A 15,370-nucleotide genomic window follows, 5' to 3' on the forward strand; every position below is an offset into this window, starting at 1 on the left:
TTTATTTGAAGAAGATTTCTGTAAGTTTGAAGACAAAGGACACCTATTTGAAGGTTAAATGACTTTTGACGTTAGGCAGTCATTGACACATCAAATGTCACATGGCTGCGTTTTGTTTTTTGTTTGAGGTTGATGTGATTGATTTTCCTTCTCGTTTATGAATATTTTCCGGCAATTTTTCACTTTACGTGTTTACAAATAAACCAACTTAAATTGCTTAAATATCAGCTCTTGTATTATCTAGATGCTCTCATCCTATTCGGTTAACAAGTAGCTGGTCTAAATTTTTGTTACTAATACAACACGCATCATGAGTGACCAAGTGAGTAGTTTTTCTTCGCCTTTCTTGTAAGTAATACAACTGTAATTGTTATTAAGCAGCTTCCCCAAGATATGCAAACTCCTCCGCCAATATTGCAAGGACCACCTCCGGGATTAATGGGACCTCCACCAGTTTTAGATGGTCTTCTGCCTCCGCTTAGTATAGCTAACCCTAATACTGGCTCTTCTTCAGGTGCTGCACCACCTATACAGGGAATTCCTCCCTTACAAGCACCTCCTAATTTCTTTGAGCCGCCTCCTGGTGCTTCTGGATGGTCTGAGAATGGGGAATCCAGTAAGTTAACTTATGTGTAAGAAACGGAGTCTAAATTCAAAATATATGCAAGTTTTGGATATTTGGATGTCTTATAAAGCTGAGAATAATATTCATCTCCAACAATTTGAAGCAGATAATAATAATTTCCATCATGCCCAACAAAATGGTTTTGTGTTACAAATAACATCACAATAAAATGGCTGTGATACTTGTGGCCAGGCTTAGAGACTAAGTTGAATAGATTTATTTTCTGCAAGAAGTAAGTTTTGAGTTTTTAGCTTTATGCAGAAGTAAGTCCAATAAATATGAAATGAATAATAAAATTATAAAATGCAAATTTGCAAGCAAATGTATTTTGTGGCTATTTTATTCCTTGAAACTGATTATTATAGATAGATAAGGAATAACATTCACTTTAAATACTCACAAAATAAAACAAATCATTGCATAAATTAAGCCAAAAATGAGATTTGGTTTTGAAATGTGAGTCAGTCACATATGAAATAAATAGATAAAAAGCTTACCCATTTTTGGACAGATTGACAATAAAGTCACTTTCTACAGGTGTCTAAGTGGTAATGCATTATTGTAATATTAATAGTTAATGAAAATGTTTTCAAGCATATAAAAACTGACTAGCTTGCTTAATTTTTTAAAGGTAAAACCATAGTGATGAAGAGGAATAGGTTGCCTCCGCAGAAAATCTAAAATATGATTGTAAATATCACTCTGAAATAATTTAGAAAATACTCACAATACAGGGTGCCTAAAATAAGGAGTACCACTATGGGGATTTTCGAAACGGTAAGAGATACAGATTTGGTTAAATGCAAGAAAAGTTACGTAATCAAGGGCCTAAAAAAATGGCGTTTAGAAATCCCCGAAATATGTTTTGGTTTTTGAGATATTTGGGAAAAATTGGATTTTCCGATTTTAAATGTTATTTGTTTCTGGCGGTAATATTAAACCTAGACTAAAACTGATGGCACTTTTCTACAGCAACTTTTAATGCACTTTAATGTGGCATTGTCAGTTTTTTAATCCGACGTTTCGTCATTGCGGAACCATCATCAACTTAATTTTTTTAAATTCGGTCTGAATGTTTTGATATCAGATTCTGAAAGCTCTTTTTATTCTAAATTCAACGATGTATAACACTTTGCAGTTTAATTGCATTTTAGTCTCTTTTTTTCGATCCTAAACAAAAAAAAATTATTGCGCACCTGTACATAGTTCTTTAATTTAAAAAAATAAATAGTTAGCTATATAATATTTATATATAGCTATATAATTAGCTAAATAATAGTTAAAAAATAAATATCAATTAACAGTTTATGTCATTTAGGTGTTTAATGATAATCTTTATTAATAATCATTGAATATCTTTCAATTAGATTTCCAGAGAAGTTGATTAGCAGACATTCGAAAACAGCCTGACCAGCACGTTCACCTGATCTAACTCCGCTTGATTTTCTCGTATGGGCGTTTGTTAAGACTTATGTTTATCAGCAAAATTTCGCTAAAGAACAGGAACTGAGGGGGTTAGTTCTGGAAGCATTTTCCAGTATTACTCCACAAACGTTGATTAGGGTGTCAGAATTCACAGTTTCAAGGTGCTATTTATGCTTGGAAAGTAATGGAAATCTTTTAAAACATTGCTTTAAAATTAGTTGTTTTGTTTGTATTCCTTTGTTGTTGTTTTTCTAATTTTTAGGTCGTCTTTTAATAAAATTTTATTTGTACTTTGTTAATTCTATTAAATTAGTGCATTAATTCAGCCATCAAATTATTATTTATTTTTAAAAATTAAAAAACTATGTACAGGTGCGCAATAATTTTTTTTTGTTTAGAGTCGAAAAAACAGACTAAAACGCAATTAAACTGCAAAGTGTCACACATTGTTGAATTCAAAATAAAAAGGACTTTTAGAATCTGATATCAGAACATTCGGACCGCATTTAAAAAAATGAAGTTGATGGTTCCGCAATGACGAAACGTCGAACTAAAAAACTGACAATGCCACGTTAAAGCGCATTAAAAGTTGCTGTAGAGAAGTGCCATCAGTTTTGGTCTAGGTTTAATATTACCGCCAGAAACAAATAATATGTAAAATTGAAAAATCAAATTTTTTCCAAATATCTCAAAAATCAAAAAATATTTCGGCGATTTCTAAACGCTATTTTTTTAGGCCCTTGATTGCGCAACTTTTCACCCATTTAACTAAATCTGTATTTCTTACCATTTCGAAGATACCCACAGTGGCCCTCCTTATCTTGGGCACCCTGTATACACACAAGTCTATAGTTACCTAGTGTAAATGGATCACCCCTCTTAACAACAGGAGCAGTTCTTCCAATTTTAGGTACATAGAAAAACTCTAATCATAAGGCATTCATTTAATAGGTACAGTGGCGGTCATAGAAATAACACACTTCATAGAAAACTTAAAATAAGTTAAAGACAAATAAATAAAATAAAATGCAATATAGCTTATATTTCTATGAAAGATACAGAAGTTATAAAAGAAAAAAAATTCAGAAAAAATGAACAAAAATTAGGAAAAACAAAATCTTTTCTAACATCTAGAGGCATTTAAATAGCACACTTTGAAAAATTGTGAAAAAAAAACTAATATTTCGTAGGAAAACCCTTATTTTGAATGATAGCTTTAAGTCTAGATGGTACATATTCCACTAATTTTTGGCAAATGTTATTCGGAATAGCGTACCAGGAATTCCGGATATTTTCCCACAATTCATTAAGATTAGATGGATTTTTCCCCTTGAGATCTGTTTTTATATGTTCCCATAAGTTCTCAATGGGGTTCAAGTCCGGGCTTTGAGGTGGCCAATCCAAAACATCCACTGCATGTTCCTGGAACCACGATTTCACAAGCCGTGAAGTGTGTTTTGGGTCGTTGTCATACATAAATCTGTATGAAACCGGTAGAAACTCATCCGCATAAGGTTCCATTACATTTTCAAGTATGTTCCTATACACAAATTGGTCCATATTACCTTGTATCCTGTAAATAGGACCCACTCCTCGCCAGGACATTGCACCCCAAATCATGATTGAACCCCCTCCGTGCTTTACAGTTTTGACTGTGTATTGAGGATGAAAACTAGTATTTGGAGGACGACGAACGTAAGATTTACAATCACTTCCGAATCGGTTAAACTTAGATTCGTCACTCCACAACACGTTTTTCCAAAAATTTATACTTTTTGCTATATGTTCTTTAGCGAAAAGTAGTCGCTTTTTAAGATTTCGTTTAGATACAAGCGGTTTTTTTCTGGCAATACATCCCCGAAGGTTCGCTTCATTTAATCGGCGTCTTATGGTTCTTATTGACACATTTATATCGTAATTTCTTACAATTTCCTACCTAATTTGTTTCGCGCTCCAAAAAGGATTAAGCTTGCTTAAACGTTGGATAATTTTATCCATCTTCTCAGTAGTTTTTCTCTTTCGGGCTGCTCTAATTTTATTTGATGTACTGCCTGTCTGCATATGTAGTTTTATCGCATTGTAGATGAGCTTCCTTGAACACTTTAAACTTTTACTAATTTCAGTTATGCTCTTTCCATCATTTTTCAATTCAATTATTAATGCACGCTTCTCGGCACTGCAGTGCTTTTTTCTACCCACTTAAAAACAATCAATTTAAATGCTTTAAATAACAAATAGAGCTACTTACTAATTAATTTCCTATCTGAGAAAATAAATGAACGCCAAAAAAAAAAGTTTAAACAATAAATGTATATCGTGTGCTATTTATGTGCTCTTCGGTCAAATGGTAAAGTAGGTTTAAGAAGTCAATAAACAATAATACCTATTTTTTGGCGATGTATTTTTTATTGTTGTTGACTGGTACATTTTCGGTAAACCTTTATTCCAAGAGTTTGTTTACAGTTTGATAGAAATAAATAAATTTTTGAAGTGTGCTATTTCTATAGCCGCCACTGTATATCTTTTAATGGTGTTGTAACTAAGTGGTCAAACTATTTGATAATTTTAACAGGTATTCCATCAAGACCAGATGACAACTTGTTAGGCAAATATGACTTCAGATTTGTCAGTTATATGTCAGCATTAAAAATACTGCAGTATGTTGGGATATACCTTCAATAAAATCAAACATTAAATCTTAACTGTATGAATCAAATTGTTCAGCACATGGAACATCATTATCATCTTTAACACATATACCACTTTGAGAATTAAATTTGTTTAATATTTAATGAAAAATATTTCAAGCAATTTTACTCAAAAATTATAAGAGCTATAAGGAAAAACAGATAATTGAAGTTTAACACTATGCTTATCTTAAAGTTTTTAAATTGAAATCCAATTGGCTATAAAGATAGCAAATTGGATTGGCTACAAAAGATTTAAGGAGATTTCCTTATGCCTGAAGAATCTCTGGTTAGTTAATTGACTTCCTTTTTCAGGACACCCTATGACAACACACAATTTCTGTACTTCATTTAAGCTTTCATAAGTTTTTTGTTTAATAATCCTTCTAATCTTAAAATAAGACCTAAAGGCATTGAAATTTGTATATACTCCCAATCATTAATACCGCAACAAAGTGCTTATGATAAATCCGTGTTTCTTATTTTAATCATTAACTTACCATTTATATAAAGTTAATACCTGCCAGGAATTTAATTTTGTCATTTTAGGTAACGATCAAATAAAGCAAGCACCACCAGCGCAAGAAAAACAATTACCATCATTGTTATCTTTGAAGGTGGATCCTCCAGCTCAAGTGGACTCTACTGCTCCAGTTGAGGTATTGGTTCTACCGCAAGTATTGGAAGACGTTTTAGCTCTAAAGAATCAAAGAGTAATGGAGTTGGGTACTGAGGAGGAGGCTGGTAACAAGGAGAAGCAAGGGGAGTTTGATGTGAGAGGACCTTTATGGGAGAAGGTGGAGAATGGTGCTCCTGTAAGTAATTCAATTGATTTATTATTTTATCTGTATAAAGTTGAATATTAACTCCTGAAAACCTGCCAAGTGATTAAAATTTAAATCATTAGATGTCTGAATTTTGAGAAAATTTCAACATTTCACTTTCTGATTTTTTGACTTGTTTCGTTTTTCTTTTGAGTACACATCCAATATGTCATTTATTTAGGAATCAGAACTAGTTGAAGGTGAAGACGATGCACAGTCTGCGAAGTCAAAAGATCCCAAGGAAAAGGTAAGCAAAAATAAAAAGAAAAAGAAGAGGAAGAAAAATAAGAAAAATAGAGAAAATGAGGAGCGGCTGAAGATTGGACTTGAAGACGGTGAAGTTGATGAACAACTCATTGTAGAGCTCATGGACCCAAAGGAAGAAGTTGAAATTGAGTGAGTTTTATTAACCACAATTTAGTCTTCTTTATATCAAAACTCATATATTATACAGATATGTGCAAGAAAGGATCGGATTACACGAATTGGCCCCACAATACCGTCAATTCTACTCAATTTTCGAACAATTTAAAATATCTGATGAGAAGTCAAATATTCCGCCTCCCACTTTAGCCAACATTACGTCTTTATCTGGACAATCGAAGTTTGCCGACGACCCAAATGATGATATGGAAGATATGGAAGAGGCAAGTTTTTTTTTGTGATTTCAATATCTGTCTTAATTTTCAATGTTTGAGTAGAAAAAGGTAGAAGATAAAAGTAAAATGTCAAAGAGGAAACTAAAGAAGCTTACACGGTTGAGTGTAGCCGAATTGAAACAGCTGGTGCATAGACCTGATGTAGTGGAAATGCATGATGTTACAGCCCGCGATCCCAAGCTGTTAGTGCAGTTGAAAGCTCATAGAAATACTGTCCAGGTACTTTTAATTAAATTCCGCACATAAGTAAAAGTATTTGCTGTTTACTTATTAAATTGATCTTGTTACATTTAGATAGTTGACTTTGACCTTTTGCAACACAAGAAAAATCAAAATTTGGAAACTAACAAGATCCATTTAACTAAAAAATTAATACGATGATTTTTTAAAATTCGACCATTTATTTAGGTGCCTAGACACTGGTGTTTTAAACGAAAATACCTTCAAGGCAAAAGAGGTATCGAAAAACCACCATTCAACCTGCCTGATTTCATCAAACGCACGGGCATCATGGAAATGAGGGCGTCACTCCAAGAGAAAGACGAGTCTAAGACGTTGAAAGCTAAAATGCGAGAACGCGCCAGGCCCAAACTGGGAAAAATTGATATTGATTATCAGAAACTTCATGATGCGTTCTTCAAGTGAGTATGGAATATACTATATTACCCTTTGTTTACAGGCTAAACACGCACTTACTCGAATTATTAAGGCTTATGGAATATTAGATATTGTTATCAATGGAAATTTATGAGCGCAAGTAATTCATTTGACAATAGCGCAACTCTCATGTGCTAATCATTTCATTTCGTGACATACCACGGGTCAAAAATGGTGACTTTCGACTTTAAAAAGATGTGCACTTCATTTATAATTTCTTTGTATAGCGTTTGACAGTTTTGAGCAGTTCCCATTCTAATAATTCTACTTTGAAGTAAAGAATCTGGCTCTGTATTATTAAATGCTTCAATGTCAAGCGAGAAGCCTGTCGTTTTCCCTTTTTCTTAAGGTCTGTTACAGAATCATGGTTAAGTATATTATTATAGTAATTCTTATATTACCTCATATCTTTTGGTTTTTGATGCTCAACGAACATCGGAACTTTAATTATGCATTTTGTATACGTAGATAATTTGGACGTACAAAATAGCAATATTTCTGTCTATATTTCGGGCTTTGTTCAAGCGACCTTTAGTAGGTCTCGAGCTGTTCGTCAAAATTAAATACGTATTACCGTATTATTTAGTAATTTCTCTATAATTTTATATATCGGCTTACTAATAAATCTTAAACAATATCAAAAAATAGTTTTCATTATATCTCTGAATATATACAGGTGGCAAACGAAACCCAAGATGACCATTCATGGTGATCTTTATTATGAAGGAAAAGAATTTGAAACTCGGTTAAAGGAGAAAAAACCCGGAGATCTTTCGGAAGAGCTTCGCACAGCGTTGGGTATGCCAGTGGGACCTAATGCTAATAAGGTATTATTCGTAAATTTTCCGGTAATGTATGATTAAAGAATAAATTAGGTAGCTACTACGTTTCCATTCTATTTTGCTATTTTAGAACTAGAAATTACTTAGTATTTCCTTTAATAAATCACATCAATAGTAACTTTGCACCTCTTCTTCTCTTTCTCTCTCTCAGGTTCCCCCTCCATGGCTTATTGCTATGCAGAGGTACGGGCCGCCTCCGAGCTACCCGAATTTGAAAATACCTGGATTAAATGCTCCTATTCCTGAAGGCTGTTCATTCGGTTATCATGCAGGAGGATGGGGTAAACCACCCGTAGATGAGAACGGCAAACCTCTTTATGGAGATGTGTTCGGGACAAACCAAAGCCAAATAGACGTAAGTTTCTATATACATTTACAGTGATTCTACAGTGATCTAATTTTATCCATAAATCAGTGCATTTTTAACAAATTGAAATATTAGTGATCATTTATTTGTTACTTTACGCTACCATTTTTATCTTCATTTTAGGATATCGGCGAAGATGCTTCAGTAGATAAAACCCTTTGGGGTGAACTTGAATCGGAATCAGAAGAAGAGAGCGAAGAAGAGGAGGAAGAGGAAGAAACTGAAGCTCAGGCAGTGGATGAGTCGGGTAAGATATCACTAAACTTACTTATTTTAATTAATTGCTTACAACTACAAAATTGCATTCTATTTTCCTGCTCTCTTATCAGGCTTAGTAACACCAGCAGAAGGGCTGGTAACCCCCAGTGGAATCACCAGTATTCCCGCGGGTATGGAGACACCAGAAGCCATTGAATTGCGAAAAAAGAAAATCGAAAATGAAATGGAGAAGTATAACCAAATCATTAATAAGTCACATATTCAATTTATAGTAATGCAATGTTTCATTTACAGCAATGAAGCTCCAGCTCTTTATCATGTTATACCCGAAAAACGAAACGAGCGCATTGGAAACGCCATGATGGCAAGTACACACGTGTATGATATAGCGTCTATGGGAGCTGCCCAAAATCCAGTACCTATAAGACGGTAGGATTTTTAGTATATTTTTTTACTTTTTGTTTTATAATTCATTTTTTCAGTTCTAATGACAGAGAAGGTATGGTAGAATTGGCCTTAGATCCGTCTGAACTGGATATGGACAGTGACGCAATGGCGGTCAGATACGAACAACAAATCAGAGAAAATCAGTCGCAACTGCAAAAGGAGGATTTGAGCGATATGTTGGCTGAGCATGTAGCAAAACAAAAGGTACATTTTTCGCTTAAAGTAGGAAATGTATAAAAATAATTATGCTTGTTTCAGAGTAAACGCAAGAGGCAACAACAGGATTCAAAAAGTACTAAGAAGTATAAGGAGTTCAAATTTTAAGACAAGAGCGACTAAGTGTTCGTTAATTTTATATTTCATTGCATACATTGCGTAATTAGTTCAGGTACACCAAGCATCTATAGAAGTTTAAATAAAATAGAAGTGATCTTTCTTCTCTTTAATTGTTTATTCCATTTCGGCTTCAATGTATGGTGAATTTTTAAGTTAATAGACGTATACTAAATGTTTCACTAATTTGAAAGAATGTTTAAAAAGTATTGTCTTATTTATCCTGCAACGCAATATTTATTATGCAGTGCTTCACAGTTTTATAAGGACGTAGGAAAAAAATTAATTATCTTTGACTACTCGCAATGGTAAAAGTATTTAATAATTTCAGTCCATTAAAAATTAGTCATAAACTGCATAAGAAATAATAGAATATTACCTATTTGAAGAGCATTTAATAGAGATATTTTTGCCCGAAATAATACCATTTGGATTTTATGAGTCCCAAAAATTCTAAACCTGTCGTATTTTATAAACAGTTGGAAATCACAATAACAGACCTACGTTTATGATCCATACGGTGTCCAGAAATTCGTGGTCAAAAATTATAGGGTATACAAGGACGTCAAAATCCCAGCAATCCTTGTTCTATTAGGTAAAAATTATTTTAAATGCCTATAAAGAGTTTCAAATGATGTTTCTGAGTTTATCAGAAAGTATTTCATTTCTATTTTGCGTTTAAAATTTTCTGAAACAAGTTTGTTAGATGAAGCCATTGGTTCTTTTCATTTAATTGGAAATAATTAAAGATAAAAGCAGAAGATAATGTTAAATTAAATAGAAAATATATTTACTAACGCAAAAATTCCTGTCACACCTTGTATTACATATTTCTTTACTTGGATATGAATCTTCAAAAACGATTAACTTATAGAATTCAAAGTTTATATTATAATTAATACAAATAGTTGTGAACTCTGCACCTAAAATTTAAATAAGATCAGCCACGTTCATGGGCATTTCATCAATCTGTGTTGAATAGTACTGTTCAATGTCTCTGAGAATCCTGATGTCGTCAGACTTGACAAAATTGATAGCGACACCCTTACGTCCGAAACGTCCTGATCTACCTATCCTGTGAATGTACAATTCACGGTTGTTTGGTAGATCGTAGTTTATTACCAAACTGACTTGTTGGACATCAATTCCTAGAAAATTATTATTTCAGCTAATCTAACTATCTTGCCATTGTCTGTCAATAACTTACCTCTAGCCCACACATCTGTGGTAATCAAAACGCGGCTTTGCCCCGACCTAAACTCTTTCATAATGTTGTCCCTCTCTTTCTGGGGCATGTCGCCATGCATAGCGCTCACTGTAAAGTTGCTCTCCCTCATTTTCTCAGTCAACCAATCTACCTTCCTTTTAGTATTACAGAAAATCACTGCTTGAGTGATTGTCAATGTATCATACAAGTCACAGAGTGTGTCGAACTTCCACTCTTCCCTCTCGACGGCCACGAAGAATTGTTTAATACCTTCTAGAGTCAACTCATCACGTTTCACCAAAATACGAATAGGATCAGTCATGAATTTAGTAGTAATTTCCAAAATTTCGTGAGGAAGTGTAGCTGATATAAGAATGACTTGTGTGGATGGCGGTAGAAATCGGTATACATCGTAGATTTGTTCTTTGAAGCCTTTATTTAGCATTTCATCCGCTTCGTCGAGGACAAGCATTTTTACGGCCCTAGTACGTAATGCTCGCCTACGTATCATATCTAGAAATATTATAAATCAAAAAGGTGCGAATAGAACCTCTATATAGGGTATCCCAATTAAAATTTACACCCCATGAAATATCGGATTTTATCCAAATGTGGGGAAAATGCTAAAATATGTCAATTTTAATTTTAAATGGGACCAAATTTTATCTTGATTTCAAAGAAATTTCTGCATCCCTCTAGTGTTCAGAGCCACCCTTTCAAAAACTTTAAATAGCAAGAAAGACCGAGTAACACATTTAGAAGCTTCTTTCATTCTCTATGCAACTATGTTTTATATACAGGATGGTCCTTAGTTAATGGGACACAGAGCCTAGGCGGATTCTTGGTATAAAAATAATCCGATTTACATAAATTGATGTTATACCAAAAGTTAATAATAACCAAGATACAGGGTGTTAAATTTGAAAAAATAAATCACATTTTCTTTAATAATTTTCGACTACACTAATTTTACTAATTTTATAGAATTTTGTCTTAGGGGTTTTTTAAGAGAAAAATTCAAATTAATGAACGATTTAGTTGTATCTTTTAGAGAGCGCCACCAGCGACCATTAGGACATCTTTAAACAGCTGCAAATTTTTTGTGCCACATTGTATTGCGCTTTCGAGTAGAAAAATCTATTTCTCTATTTTTTCTACTGAGAAAAGGTAGAGAAATAAATTTTTTTGAGAAAAACGCATCTAAAGCTGACCATGCATGCAAATTATTAAAACAAAAAGCCGGAGTCATTAAATAAAACATCAATAAAAGAAACAAAACTTAAATTGTTTACTTATCAAATTTTACGAAAGAAAAGTGATTTTTTTATTATTGTAACAATATTATTTAAAAAATATCACTAGTTACTAACGCTACTGAAAATTAAAAGTATAATTTAATATTTTTTGTTTTAATAATTTGCATGCATGGTCAGCTTTAGATGCGTTTTTTTCGAAAACCGTTGCTTCTAGTGATTTGCATAATTTTATTGAGAAAAGGTAGAGAAATATATTTTTCTACTCAAAAGTGACATACAACGTGGCACAAGTTTCATTTGTTTAAGGTTTCCTAATCATAGCAGGTGGCGCCCTCTACAAGATACAACTAAATCATTCATAAATTTGAATTTCTCGTCTTAAGAAAGCCCCGGATACAATATTTTATAAAATTAGCTTGAGGTAGTCGAAAGTTATTGAAGAAAATGTTATTTATTTTTTTAAATTTAACACCCTGTATCTCGGTTATTATTAACTTTTAGTATAACATCAATTTATGTAAATCGGATTATTTTTACACCAAGAATCCACCTATGCTCTGTGTCCCATTAATTAAGAACTACCCTGTATATACAGTAACTGGTGGCAAAAAGTATGCACTATGAATTTTTTTAAAATTTCAATTTATCAGAAAATTTTATTCTAGGTAAAAGTTTGTGCATTCCTGCAGATTTAAAACTCAGTTTACAAAATTCGTATAACTTATTTCATATGGGGGAGATTTGAAAATTATAAAAATGGCTCATGAGTAAAGTACTTCTATTTTTAATTTTATAGAAAACATGTATTTTGAAAAATTGTTTCGAATTAAAACATAAGCCCAAAAATGAAGTTTTGCACAAGCTTTTACCAAGAATAAAATTTTCTGAGTTAAAAAAAAATTCCATGTAGTACGTACTTTCCGCCAGTCACTGTTTATACATATAGTATATCCGTTTCTGAAGCTTAATCATGAGGATCTCAGTAATCATAAAAGATATGAAATTGTTTAAATTAAGGCCAAGGTATGCTATTTGGAGTTCAAAAATATGTTTTAAAATTTTTAAAATTACAAAAGCAGATAACTAATATTAGAAAAATGATTTTATTTTTTCCTTGGTTTGAAGAGACAATTCAAAATGGTTGACACAATATGGCGATTTTAAATCCGACGTTTCGATTTTTGGCAGTCATCACCATCTATGTTTTTAATACTGAGACTATTCAGATATTTCTAACGTTTTTTTTTAATAATGTATTATATATAACCATTCCTTGCTTAGTTTATGGAATTTATGTTAGTTTAGACCAAAACTTTATTAGTTTTTAATATGATTCTCTAAGGTGTTATCAATGAACTTTCAGCAATATGTTAAGTACAGATGAAATTTTCAAAAATCACGCATGTAGTTTTAGAGTCTAGAAATAGCTTGAACTCATTTTATAGAAAGCCATTTGCATGGGACACCCACCCACTATAGCGCTAAATGTATTTTTTCAGATTTACATTTAAAAGTTACAAATTCATTGATGTATAATCAGATATATCAAAATTTAACACTAATGGAAAATTGTGCAAACATACATATCTATGGCTTAAAATGGGGTTCATAACCAAGCTTACCATATACTCTTCCTGGCGTACCACTGACAACATGTTGTCCATAATCCAACTTTCTAATATCTTCCCCCAGATTTGTACCTCCAATGCAGGCATGACATTGAACATTCATGAAATCTCCGAGAGCCAATATTACTTTCTGTATCTGCACTGCCAATTCTCTGGTTGGTGACAAGCAGAGTACTTGTGTTTCACGCACAGTGAGGTCAATAGATTGCAAGATTGCAATGGAAAATGTGGCTGTCTTTCCTGTACCTGACTGGGCTTGAGCAATGACGTCTCTACCTTTGATGATAGGTTTAATAGCTCTTTGCTGAATGGCTGATGGTTTTTCAAAACCTGTAGAATGTGTGTAAGTATAAAAATAATAAATTACTCCTGATTTTGTTAATATAAATTTATGTGTTTGGATTTTTGAAAAAAGTAAGAAATGTGCAATAGAAGCAAAGTTGTCCATTTGTGTGATCAATAGTGTTCCACCTCAGAAGTTGAAAAATTCTGAATATTTCTGAAAACATACCTGAAAAACGAAAATCATCAAAAATTTTATTTATTTTTATTAGATTTATGTATCCCACTAGTCTAAATCCAAAAAGGAATAAATAATATTAAGTATCAATTAAGAGCAAATGTCTAGACTCATTAAGAATATTGATGACTAGATAAAATAAATAAAAATGTAAAAGAAGACATACATGCCCCAGACTGATGAGGTGTGTGGGTTAGTCTTAAAAGGGACACTGCCCTTGCTTTTTCTATATGATAATAAAACGCTCTAGCTTGCATTGATATCTAGTGCTGTGTTTCATTGATATCCATTTTCCTATGAAAATCAAATACATTTTTAATGAGTTTATTTAAGAAGATATTGGAAAATTGGTTTCACTTGATTATAGCTACTTTTCTTCTTTATAAAATGTGGATATTAAAAAAATATTGATATTTAGACTTTTCATAATCATCAGCTTTTTTATTTAAAATATGGACCTCTATTTTATTTTATTAACAAACTTTGTATCTCTTACTATTTTCAAAATCCCAATGATGTAACTCAAATTTGAAAAAACCTATATATTAACTACAAATTTGATTTCACCTAAAGCAATGGACGTTTTTGCATATGCATAATAATTAACACATTGCTGAATATTAATTAGGTATATTAAATATAAAAAATTGTAGAATCATACCCAGAGGAGTTTTACAGGCGTAGTTTCATATAATCTCTTTTGGTCATTTTAAACTATCAGTTTTGAGATAAATACCAAATTTTGTAGTTTTGACTGTTCAATTTTGTAATTTAACAATTAAAAAAAAAGGTAAGGGGTTTGATTCAGATTCCAAAACATCACACAGATTTTTCAGGATTGTTAATGAGGTCATTAAAGTGTTAATAGAAACATATTATTTTCACAGGGTTAGCAATGAAACTTTAGAACACAAACCTCAAATTACTCACATAAAGGAACAATTGACAAAAGCAAGCATATAAAAATATTTAAAATTCTTAACAAAATGGATAGTGTCTTAAATACATGGTTATAGGTTCTTTTACCTTATGCCAGTATAAGAACACTCATGCTCTACTCAAGCAAAACTCAAAATTTAATACATTGAAAAGTAAAGCAGTATGTTCACACTGATGTGAGTCCCAAGCTTCTGTGCATTTCAATGAGTCTCCTAGGCTCATTTAAAAATTAGCATTACATGTCTGCTAGTATGAAACTGGCTTTAATAAAAAATGAAACTAGAGAACTTCAAAAATATGGTCCACGGCACAGGGGGGTCACCAAATCACGACCTACTTTTTAATTTTTTGGGGGTTATCCTTGCTTTCAAGACTGTGTGCTTACCATATGCATATATTCCTCGGGTTAGCTCCTCTTTAAGGTGCATGTTAGAGAATTTATCAATAACATCCACATCCTCGCTAGTTTCGAACTCCACGTTTGATAAGTCTTCGAGGGCTGCATTTCTGTTCTTGTTTACCATTGCCATTTTGAAGATGTTAATGGAGGCCTTTGACAAGTATAGGAGAAAAGTGTAAGTGTTGGTATTACTCGAACAGTGATTACTTCTGCTTAAATAAATAAATGCTTAGTGAAAATTATAATTATTTATCAAGATTTGCAGGAACACGAGATTAGCCGCAAACGTACACTCCTAAAACTCGATAATGCAACTTTCGCTATACTCCTTCCAC

The 15,370-nt window shown here is 32.5% G+C and overlaps 2 protein-coding genes across 2 annotated transcripts; one reads left to right on the forward strand and one right to left on the reverse strand.

Annotated features, from left to right (window-relative positions):
* The first annotated feature begins 91 nt into the window (after positions 1-91).
* On the forward strand, positions 92-9,201 carry Sf3b2 (splicing factor 3b subunit 2). The gene is made up of 14 exons (XM_066397602.1): positions 92-322; positions 382-616; positions 5,287-5,552; positions 5,743-5,957; positions 6,016-6,208; positions 6,263-6,439; positions 6,629-6,861; positions 7,554-7,704; positions 7,871-8,074; positions 8,210-8,333; positions 8,416-8,536; positions 8,600-8,734; positions 8,788-8,956; positions 9,011-9,201. Exons 1-14 carry the CDS (start codon positions 311-313, stop codon positions 9,074-9,076), a joined length of 2,301 nt encoding a protein of 766 aa, XP_066253699.1. The 5' UTR covers positions 92-310; the 3' UTR covers positions 9,077-9,201.
* A 652-nt stretch (positions 9,202-9,853) lies between these two features.
* Positions 9,854-15,346, reverse strand: LOC136413864 (eukaryotic initiation factor 4A-III). Its single transcript, XM_066397605.1, has 4 exons — positions 15,021-15,346; positions 13,171-13,506; positions 10,293-10,805; positions 9,854-10,233 (listed from the first exon to the last, which is right to left on the reverse strand). Exons 1-4 carry the CDS (start codon positions 15,163-15,165, stop codon positions 10,016-10,018), a joined length of 1,212 nt encoding a protein of 403 aa, XP_066253702.1. The 5' UTR covers positions 15,166-15,346; the 3' UTR covers positions 9,854-10,015.
* Between the last annotated feature and the right edge of the window lie 24 nt (positions 15,347-15,370).

The sequence above is a fragment of the Euwallacea similis genome, chromosome 15 (genome assembly GCF_039881205.1).
Source record: "Euwallacea similis isolate ESF13 chromosome 15, ESF131.1, whole genome shotgun sequence".
Taxonomy (NCBI): Eukaryota; Metazoa; Arthropoda; class Insecta; order Coleoptera; family Curculionidae; genus Euwallacea; species Euwallacea similis.